This window comes from Colias philodice, chromosome 29 (assembly GCF_061535455.1).
Source record: "Colias philodice isolate Cphi_HAF_F1 chromosome 29, ilColPhil1 Martin Lab GWU primary, whole genome shotgun sequence".
In the NCBI taxonomy this organism is placed as follows: domain Eukaryota; kingdom Metazoa; phylum Arthropoda; class Insecta; order Lepidoptera; family Pieridae; genus Colias; species Colias philodice.
Window position 1 is genome coordinate 6,058,287 of NC_143114.1, and position 11,498 is coordinate 6,069,784.

The 11,498-nt window shown below is 34.1% G+C and overlaps 1 protein-coding gene and 1 long non-coding RNA gene across 2 annotated transcripts in view; both read left to right on the top strand.

Moving 5' to 3' along the window:
• Positions 1-11,498, top strand: part of LOC149476015 (uncharacterized) — a 232,628-nt gene that overhangs the window by 198,435 nt on the left and 22,695 nt on the right. The window lies entirely within an intron of this gene.
• Positions 1,004-11,195, top strand: Egm (acyl-CoA dehydrogenase family member enigma). Its single transcript, XM_089713107.1, has 9 exons — positions 1,004-1,800; positions 2,567-2,728; positions 3,460-3,603; positions 4,268-4,418; positions 5,540-5,691; positions 6,669-6,784; positions 7,730-7,887; positions 9,000-9,071; positions 10,445-11,195. The coding sequence occupies exons 1-9, from the start codon at positions 1,134-1,136 to the stop codon at positions 10,656-10,658; spliced, it is 1,836 nt and encodes a 611-aa protein (XP_089569233.1). The 5' UTR covers positions 1,004-1,133; the 3' UTR covers positions 10,659-11,195.

Sequence of the window (11,498 nt, forward strand, 5' to 3'; positions counted from 1 at the left end):
TTATTTGAAAGCCAAAATTTTCATAAAAACAACTTTGAATAGGAAGCAGTTGTATGAACAATAAAACCTTTCCATTATACATAATATTAATTAAAGAAGTCAGAAGAAAGAAGAAGAAGCATTTTTTTATATTCTTCGCGAATATAATTCATTATAATAAAAAATATTAACTTGATATTTTATTCGTTTTTTTTTAACTTACCGAACTACTATAGCATCTACAGACGCTCCGATTTGGTTGGTGCCAACCATATCGGAACCGACAAGGCAACCATTCCAACATTGCTACAGATTGTCCGACGGTTGGCCTTCCAACTGTCAGTTGACCATAGAGTAATATGTCAGTTGACCATAGTACGAAGAGAATGGGCTAAATTCTACTATAGAAATAGAGAAAATTACAGTCATATGCGGCTCTTATAACTTATTTTTTAAGGTTTTTAATGTAGCCGCACTGTCAATTTTTTTAATACTTCTAACATAATAAAATACACTTGATTTCTGGCATCCCTATTTGCGTAATCTTTGTTACTTAAGTCCCACAAACAGGGAAAGTCTTTATATAGCTCCAGTAATTTTATTAATATGTCACGTTCGGTGACCGTAACTCCCTCGGCGTTCATGTTGACGTCCTACACCGGCGGCGTTGCAAATGTGAATGAGCCAATTACCTATATTACTCTATGGAATGAGCCGATTTGGTCGGAACAAAGCTTCCAAACGTTCCAATTTGGTTGGATCGGATAGGAAGTTGGTTTGGTCGGTATTGCTGGCGCATCCGACCACGTCAAACCAATATTAATAATAATTATGTCGGACCGACCGCTCTCTACACTTTCCGATTTGGTCGTGGTCGGATGGTTGGCACCAACCAAATCGGAGCGTCTGTAGATGCATTAACTTAAATACTTAATATTTGTATCGATTATTTTTAAAAAGAAATCGATTTTATACAGATTCCATACGAGTTTCGAATTTTATTTTGACGTGTGACATCTGTGTCGTGAGTTTGACATTCATGATAACCTAAAAAAAGTGGAGTTCTATTACGTGATTATTATTGAAAATAAATACGTATCTTATTTGAAACCAATAACAATTATTTACTCCCAAGTGCTTGAATAAAATAACAAATGACCACAATGAATATCGCATGTAGATTATCTGCGCTGCCGTATCAAAATATTCGGAAAACTTTTTTTAGGAAACTAAGAATTTCAGCATTTAACTATGATTCTGCGGGCAGCACACAGCCGAAAGTGCAAGAAGAGAAGTTCGACTTTGAAGACATCAAAACGATAGAGCGCACGGAGCGCAGAAACGCAAAAATAGAACCTTTTATGAAAAATGTATTCGTATCACAGTATAACCGCGAAATGCTCGCATACCCTGAAATTCTAAACAAAGAAGAGAACACAGAACTCGAAAGAAGATTATCGATGTTAGAAAAAGCGTTTTCCAATCCAGAAAGTACAGTAGATGACAAAAAAAATGCAATGAAAGACGCCAACATGTATGCGGCTACCGTCAGTTTAACTAACGGAGGTTTGGCGGCGAATTATACAGAACTATTGCGTTATTTAGAGCTTATAGGAAACGATCTTCAATTGGGACAGCAAATAAGTGACCATTGGGTGGGGTTAAACATACTTAAACTGGGTTTAAACTCAGACGATTATATAAACATTATTGACGACCTGAAAACGGGAGATGATACAATTACTTTGTGTATTAAGGAGAGAATATCGGAAAGACTGGCTCAAGCTGACTTTAGGTCAACTGCTGAATTGGATGATAATGGTAAATCAAGACTAGTTTATCTTACTGATTTTTTATAGACTATTATATAGTTTAACCGCTGCTTCATTATAGAAAATAATCTATACTAATATTATAAAGCTGAAGAGTTTGTTTGTTTGAACGCGCTAATCTCGGGAAGTACTGGTTCGATTTGAAAAATTCTTTCAGTGTTAGATAGCTCATTTATTGAGGAATCTATAGGCTATATATCATCACTACGACCAACAGGAGTGGATCCACGTGGGTGAATCCACGAAGCGCAGCTAGTCTTAGATAATTTATAAGTTATCCTATAATAACATTAATTAAAACCATTAGTACCTACATAATAAATGTTTTTAACTGTTCTTCTTATTAACTAGTTATGTATCTGATTAATAAATGTATAAAATTAAGAGACCACATCGAGGAGGGCTATAGCCTATATGTCATCACGCTGAGACGAACAAGAGCGGAGCAATGCAGGTGAAACTGCGGGACACAGCTAGTAAAAAATAATGTAATTGTGTATTACCATCAAGTCATTATACCAGAGCACTAATACTGGTTGAATTTAATCTGATTTTAATTACTACATTATATTTATCTACTATTTGTTATTATTTTATGTTATTTATTCCATCTGGTGTGTGCAATAAAGTATTCATTCATTCATACATACATTATGCCACAGTAACTATTAATTCTACCTATCGGTATATTCGGCTGCTGTCTAAAACTTAACACTAAAAATCTATAAGTAGTGATATAAATTTAAAATTTTCAGGTGTCTGGCGTTTAAACGGAGAGAAGGTATGCACCAATACATCAGGGTACCTACTTACCCTATGTATAGTTGAGAATAATAGGATAATGGCGTTCCTGGTCCACCCCGGGGCAGAGGGTGTCATATTTAAGGATAACTTTGTGACATTTAATAATGTGCATGGTAAGATGTTAACTCGTTCTAGTGTAGTATTCTGTATAGTATCTTACTGATATTATAAACGCAAAAGTTTTTAAGGATGGAGGAAGGTGTGTATGTCGCAAGCAAATTGTAATATTTCGCTGTTTAGAAACGGCCGGCATTTTGTAAATTTTTTTGCATTTTAAAAATTCGTAATCAGAAATTATTGGTTTGGATAAAAGGGTGGATTAGGTTAGGTTCTTGTTTTTAAAACTACACAGAAATAGGTAGTTTTAAAAACAAGAACCTACCCTAACCCACCCCCTTATCCAAACCAATAATTTCTGATTACGAATTTTCGGCATATTACAATTTGCAGACCATTTGTAAAGTGACAGACGCCTTTTGTAAACGGCGAAATATTACAATTTGCCTGCGACATGTATAAGGGACACACCATCTGTTGAGATAATTAACAAATATCTCAACCAATACAATATTGTAACGATGGAACACAACCTTTTTGTTAAATTTGAAATTCTTTATAAATTTATATTTATAAAACATTTTCAATGTCTAACACCAAAGGACTGTTTGTAATTAACGGATTTTGATATTACTTGGCATAGCTTATACAGAATAACACATAATAAATACGCTTCACCTGCTTTGTTTAAAACTTAATCTAGTGATTATAGATTTAAAAAAACGAAATATCTCACTATCAGCCCCACAGCTACTGCGGTCAAGCTATAATATTTTTTTTATTACAGCAACACCGCTCCAACAAGCGACAGATAATCTATTGAGCAATGTGCTCGGCGCGAACCGTTTGCACACGGCAACACTGTGCAGGATCAGTTTGTTGCAGGCGATGAAATCGTGTTTGGACTATGTGAAACCTAGGTTTTTTAACGGTTAGTATTTTTCTTTTTTATGAATAGAATGTTAATTTTTACGTTAGGTTACTTGAAAATATATTGTATTAACGTGAAAAGGTTTTCAAACATTATTTTTTGTAAAATTATATTATCTGTATACAAATTTATTTGTATACTAGCTGCGCTCCGCGGTTTCACCCGTGTGACTCCGCTCCTGTTGGTCTTAGCGTGATGATATATAGCCTAAAGCCTACCTCGATAAATGGGCTATCTAACAGCGAAATAGTTTTTCAAACTGTGGTTTCTGAGATTAGCACTTTCAAGCTAAAAAAACAATCAAACAAACTCTTCAGTAAAAATTATCGTACTATGTACATATTATGACGTATAAAAAAAAGTTATGTATAAGAAAGTTTTGTTACATACACCATTTATTACTCAAGAATGACTGTACTGATTTTATCATTTTTGTTTGTTAGATTTGTCTCTGCTTGGATAAATATTATAACTAATATAAGTACCAAAAAAAAGTATTTTCATCCAAGTATAAACAGTTTGACAAAGTCATACATCATACACAGTTAAATGTTTTGTTTGAAAAATATTTAACTTTTCCGTATTTTATGATTTTTTCTTACTCACCTATTATCCATACCCATATTTTTTATATTTTAACCAATTTTCCATATAAACATTCCAGGCAAACCGCTCTCCGAGCTATCCACAATACGCTCGGTGTTAGGGGATGCGCTCATACACACATACGCGTCAGAGAGCATGGAGTACTTCACCGCCGGCATCCTGGACGGGTACCTGGAGCCCGATGCTGAACTGGAGATGGCCATGTGCAGGTGATTGTGAAAAAAAATTTTTTTTGACAGGATTTTTTTGAAATTTTTTTGAAGTGAAAACTTCTTTAGCGGCGTTGAGCACTTTTTCTGTAATGGGTATAAAATCTTAAACTCGCGTCAGGACACGTGACCTGATCGAAAAAGCGTAAGACGGATGGAGAGTAGACAGCTATCCCCTCTCTACTACGCGCGTTTTCACTTCTGCCGGCACTCCCGGAGTGAAACCGCTTTTTTTTTTACAGGATTTTTTTGCTAAATGTGGTGTTTTTTTTTTTGATAAATTTGTTTTTTTTTAAGAACTAGAGAAGATTATGTTCAGGTTTGGTAGTCGGTTTTTTGTTTTATAGCTTTCAAATGCTTTTTAAATGAAATTGAAGAATGAATCACTAAAGGTGGGAGAAATATGGAACTTTTGGGTTCTTAGAAGCATGGTGTCCTTGAGGTTATTTTTTTGTGAGGATCGATGTTTTTTTTTTTTTGTTGGAAAAACTTGATTTTGGTGTTAGAGAATGTGGGAATGTGTGAATTTTGCAGTTAGTGTTTTTTTTTTTAATATTACATACGCTCGTATTAAAACGAAGCTTATTCTGGTATTTATTTATTTATTGATTAGACACACATTACAGTCAGTAACAAATACATTAAGTAGGTATGGAGAGATTAATTCCCTTTTTTTTGTTTTATAACCTAACTAGCTTAACCTAACCTAACTAGCTTACCCGCGGCTGCGCCTGCTTTGTCTAAAACATAATAAATTATATACTAAAACCTTCCTCTTGAATCACTCTTATCTATTAAAAAAAAAGACGGGTTGCACTCCGGGAGTGCCGGCAGAAGTGAAAACTTGATTATTAACGTTCAGCATGTTTGATATTTTGGAATGGTATCCGTCTTACGCATGGAATATAAGGGCTAAAAAAAAAATCCGTCTTACGCTTTTTCGATCAGGCCACGTGGCCTGACGCGAGTTTAAGATTTTATACCCAACGCCGCTAAAGAAGTTTTCACTTCAAAAACCGCATCAAAATCCGTTGCGTAGTTTCAAAGATTTAAGCATACATAGGGACATAGGGACAGAGAAAGCGACTTTGTTTTATACTATGTAGTGATTTTATTTACAGAAACTTCATAGCTCACCACGCACAGGGCATACTACTAAACCTGCTCGCCATACCGGGTGTTGAAAAACAGAAGGAATGTCTACAACTATTGGAGAACATGAGATCCCTCTCGTATAGAGGGGAGACTGTGGACGATGTGAATCTTTTTATTGGTGAGATTTATATAATTTTAATTAAAATTAGTTTATAAATTTATAAAGAATAGAAAAAATTCGATCACCAGGTGGGACTCGAACCCGCATCCTTTCACACCAATCCGGGGCGGATGCCTAACCAAATCGGCCACCCGTATAGATAAAATTCGTTTTTTTATGTAATAACTAGCTTTTCGACTGCGTTGTCAGAGAGGAACCCCCATAGTTCCCGGTGGATTTCCGGGATAAAACCTATCTAATGTCCTTTGTCAGGTTTCAAGCTATCTCTGTACCAAATTTCATCCAAATCGGTTCAGTGGTTGAGGCGTGAAGAGAGACATACAGACAGACAGAGTTACTTTCGCATGTATAATATTAGAGAGTAGAGAAACAGAAGGAATGTCTACAACTATTGGAGAACATGAGATCCCTCTCGTTCAGAGGGGAGACTGTGGACGATGTGAATCTTTTTATTGGTGAGATTTTTAATTTATATACATAAACCTAGCTTTCCGCCCGTGGCATCGCCTGCGTTTTCGAAGAAAAACCCGCATAGTTCCCGTTCCCGTCGGATCTCCAAAATAAAACTTGCTCTGTACCAAATTTCATTCAAATCAGTTCAGTTGTTGAGGCTTGAAGAGAGATATATACAGACAGACGGAGTTACTTTCGCATTTATAATATGAATAACTATGCTAGATATACCGGGGGTCGAGAAACAGAAGGAATGTATAAAATTATTGGAGAACATGAGATCCCTCTCGTTCAGAGGGGAGACTGTGGACGATGTGAATCTTTTTATTGGTGAGATTTTATTATTTAAGTTTCAGTTAGTTTTTAGAGGTTTTTTATATAATTATATACCGTCACGTCATGGAGTAAGGCGACGATTTTGGTATCTTTGAATCTTGCCAAAGAAGTTTCACTTCTGACGTGTGGTCGGCACACACGCTCATTTTTTTTTTTAGTTTTATAAATAACATATTATTTTTCAGCTCTCCAAGGTATACACCACGCGGGAAATTATATGGCGACGGAGATCAAGAAGATACGGAATCCATTCTTCAATCCGAGTTTTGTTTTTAAAAAAATACTCGCGAATAACTCTCAGGTTAGTTATAAATATATAAATAACTAGCGGTCCGCCCCGGCTTCGCCCGTGGTACATATTTTGCAATAAAAGGTAGCCTATGTTCTTTTTCAGGGTCTAAAGATTGTCTGTGCCAAATTTCATCAAAATCGGTCCAGTAGTTTATGCGTGAAAACCATACATACATACATACAAAATTTTCCTCTTTATAATATTATTATAGATTAAAAAGTTATTATAATGAGGGTATAGGTAAAAAAATGAATTAAAACTTAAATTTAAAAAAATTCCGTCTGTCAAAAGTATTTAAAATAAACATAATATTATAATACCAAGCATTTTTTTCTATTGAAGTGAAACTCAATCGCTCGAAGGTCGCGTCATGGCAATACCGTCACGTCATGAGTACGGCGACGATTTTGGTATCTATGAACCAAAGAAGTTTAACTTCTGTCACGTGTGCTCGGCACACACTCTTTTAACCGACTTCAAAAAAATGGAGGAGGTTATCAATTCGGCCGGTATTTTTGAAGTGAATCTTCTTTATCGGGGTTGGAAAAAAATTTAGTGTAACATTTTTTCGTTACGCGTTTCATTTTTCCGTTACGCGCCATCATTTTCTTATCCCTAACATTCCCTACCACGCGTGATTCGACGTATTTCTGTAAAGTTGCATAAAGTAAATTATTTTTTGAAAAATAAGGTCATAAAGAAGTTTTACTTCTTACGTGTGTAGGCTAGTACACGCACACATTTTTATTATTGAAGTGAAACTTCTTTATCGGGGTTGGACAAAAATTTAGTGTAACATTTTTGCGTTACGCCGTACGCGTGACATTTTTGCGTTACGCCATACTCGTGACATTTTTAAGGTCATAAAGAAGTTTCACTTCTTACGTGTGTACTCTAGTACACGCATACATTTTTTTAATGTATGTATTTATATTTTAAAACGTTTATTTCCAGGAATCCGACAATCCAAAGTTAGACCTACACTTGGCTGAACACCTACATCCGACCCTTAAGCCGGGGTCTGATAATTTGGAGTATTGTGTCAAAAGAATGAGATTCGTGTGCGAAACTATGTTAGCGAGACATGGTCTAGAAGTGGCTACTGCTTATACGTGAGTTATTCATTCATTCGTTCGTTCATTCATTCACAAAGATAGTCTTAAATATTGTTTGTGTTAAAAGAAAAAGATTCGTTTTCGAGGCAGGGTCTAGAAGTGGCTACTAACTATACGTGAGTCAGTCATTCATTCAATAATTTATTCGTTCGTTTATTATTTAGACCGTTAGTTCATTCCTTCTTCCATATATTCTATCTTTCATTCTCTTCTCCTCCAACTCCAATTCTATAATATTGTATCAAAAGAAAGAGGTTATTTTGCTGTATGACGATTCGTTCATTTGTTTATACAGTCATTCGTTCATTCTACCCGATTGAAGTGCAATCGTTATTTTTTCACTAATTATTTGGTTCGTTAATTCATTGATTCATTATGAAAATTTGAAGATTATCCAAAATATAGAAAAGAAGATTTCTGAATCGGAAGAACCCGTTGTTGAAGTTGCTAGGCAAAAATTTAGTTACGTCATAGAAAAAAACAAAGGATTTCATATCCTAAAAAAAATTAACAGCTTGGTGTGTGGAAGATTTAAAAAAACACGTGATTATTTACTGCAATTCAAATGTTAGTGAATCGGAAGTTGATTATAATTGTTATTTTTTATTTTTTTCAATAAACAAAAGCTTTATTAAAAATATTGTTACTTTTTATTGTACATATTTTTTCCATATTTTAGTTTTTTCAGTCCATTTTATCTAATATCTAATATCTATCTAATATTCTAATATATATTATAAAGGCGAAAGTTTGTAAGGATGTATGGATGTATGGATGTATGGATGTATGGATGTTTGTTACTCTTTCACGTAAAAACTACTGAACCGATTACAATGAAATTTAGCACACATATAGAGGGTAACTTGGATTAACACATAGGATAGTTTTTATCCTAGAAATCCCACGGGAACGGGAACTATGCGGGTTTTCCTTTGCAAACGCGGGCGAAGCCGCGGGCGGAAATCTAGTATTTACATATTTCGAAATTTTTAATACATATTTATCCGGGCCCTAGTAATGACCCTTGTGAGAGAGATAAATAAATGTTTTTATTTATTTTATTCATTTTGAATAATATATTTCTTATATTTTATAATTTCTCATTACAGAGAATTATCCAGATTGGCGCAAGCGGCAACAGAAATATTGGCAATGACAGCTGTGCTTGGCAGGGCTTCTAGGTGAGTTTTAGTTTGTTTGTCCGTTTGTATCTACAGAATGGATTGACTGATGTTGATGTAACTTTGACTTAACAGTAGATGCATTTTGTTTAGTTGATTATTATAAGTGTAATAAATGAACAAGATATAGTTAAAGTTTTTTATAATTAGCACAGAATACATAATAGTAGCTAAACGCTACAGAACGGACACTCTCCGCCTCCCGCCAAAATTAAACTTACCTCACCCCGCATGATCAGACATAAAATGGGCCATATTTTTCTGCAAGGACGATACGCAACGAAGATTGACAACATTAATCAAATTGACTTAAAGTAATTTTATTATTTTGGATTTGTGATTATCGTTTTTCGTAGAAAATGGTTAGATATTGTGCTGTTTACGGATGTATTTCATCAGAAAAACAAGAATTTTTTTTACGCTAGTCACAAATGTGCCAACCATAAAGCGTTAACACACACATTTGCAGTCTCTACGGTGTGACTGTCAAAACGATCATTTTGTATGGAGTGTCCGGGGTGTGTAATTAGTGTTAGTGTTTATTTCTACAAACTTCTCGGCATTAGGAACTGATTTCGGCAAATATTTACTAATACTAAGCTCTGCTTCATTTAAAATTATAAAGCTGAAGAGTTAGTTTGTTTGAACGCGCTAATCTCAGGAACTACTGGTCCGATTTGAAAAATTATTTCGGTGTTTGATAGCTCATTTATCGAGGAAGGCTAGGCTATATTATATCATCACGCTAAGACCAACAGGAGTAACAATGCGGGTAAAACTGCGTAGCACAGCTAGTGAAAATACTAAGAGAAAGAAATTTGCAAATATTAATAAAGTGCGGTTTGATTAAACAAAACGGTTTACTCCTATAATAACTTAGTTTATCATTCACACGCTTTTACTAGTTTTTATTTTTGTATGTAACCGACTCCTTTGGACTCGATTTTGACCCACTTTAAACGGACAGATTTAATTCAAACTTGTACACTTATCAAGGATCGGTGACAATACAATAATCTCATGAGTTCTTATTCAAGTAGTTTTCAGTTTGGAAAAGTCTATTTTTGAAGTGAAACTTCTTTATCGGGGTCGGAAAAAAATTTAGTGTAACATTTTTTCGTTACGCGTGACATTTTTCCGTTACGCGCCAACTTTTTCTTATCCCTACCACGCGTGATTCGACGTATTTCTGTCAAGTTGCATAATATAGTAAATTATTTTTTGAAAAATAAGATCATAAAGAAGTTTCACTTCTTACGTGTGTACACTAGTACACGCACACATTTTTTTTAATATTGAATAAATGGACAATGTCCGAAAAACATTTTTCTATTTTTTAAATAAAATATTAAAGTATTTATTCCTTGTTTCAGGTCATATTGCATAGGCGTAAGAAACGCAGAGACCGAAATGAAGCTAGCGGCCTGTTTCGTGGAAGCGAGCAAAGACAGGACGAAAAAGTTGTTAAATGACATCGTAGATGGGGAATATTTAAATTTAGACCATTTTAAATTGCAATTCGGCAAGAAAATGGTAGAAACCACGGATATTGTGGTAGAAAAACCCACGGCTAGAGTGTTTTGGTAGATTTTGGTAGTAAAGAGAGGGGATATAAAAATGGGGAGTTCAAAATATTGTATTTCGAAAAAGATTTTCAGTTACAAATATAGTTTTTTCTTTATTACAAAATTTAGTTAAAATTTAGTTCGAAGTTTACTTAGGTAACATAATAAAAAATTGTCCATCTTTTTTCGAATATGTATTATTTTTTGTTTCCAAAATACTCGATAGTATACCGATTATTAAGTTACATACCATTCAAAAACATAATATTCAATTTGTTTGTAATATAAGTGATATTGTTTATTTTTACTTAAAAAAATATGGAAGACATGGTCCAAATAATTCTGGGTACCAAATAAAAATATTTTAAATTTCATTGGAAATCAAATCCAGAACCTTTAGATTATAAATATTTACTAAGCCAGGAGATATAAAGAAACAGTCGAAAAACATTTCCCCTTTTGCGCAATTGGGTAAATATATTTCCTTACTGAAATATTTAATTCGATAAAAATGTAGTAACGTAGTTATATAAATTATTAATGTTAAGTTGTACATAATTTGTTTTAATAAATAATTTTAAATGTTTATTTTGTTTTATTTTTTACCTTATCACTTACATACCTAGTATAAAACAAAGTCGCTTTCTCTGTCCCTAATCCCTATGTCCCTTTGTATGCTTAAATCTTTAAAACTACGCAACGCATTGCCCGAGGCTTCGCCCGCTTTGTCTAAAACCTAATAAATTATACAGGGTGTAATCGTTAAGTGTGCACAGGCGATTATTCCGTAACTATTACAGATATCAAAAAACTTTAAACTGATATCGAAAGTACTTAACCTAATGAGTAAAATGGTCATAAT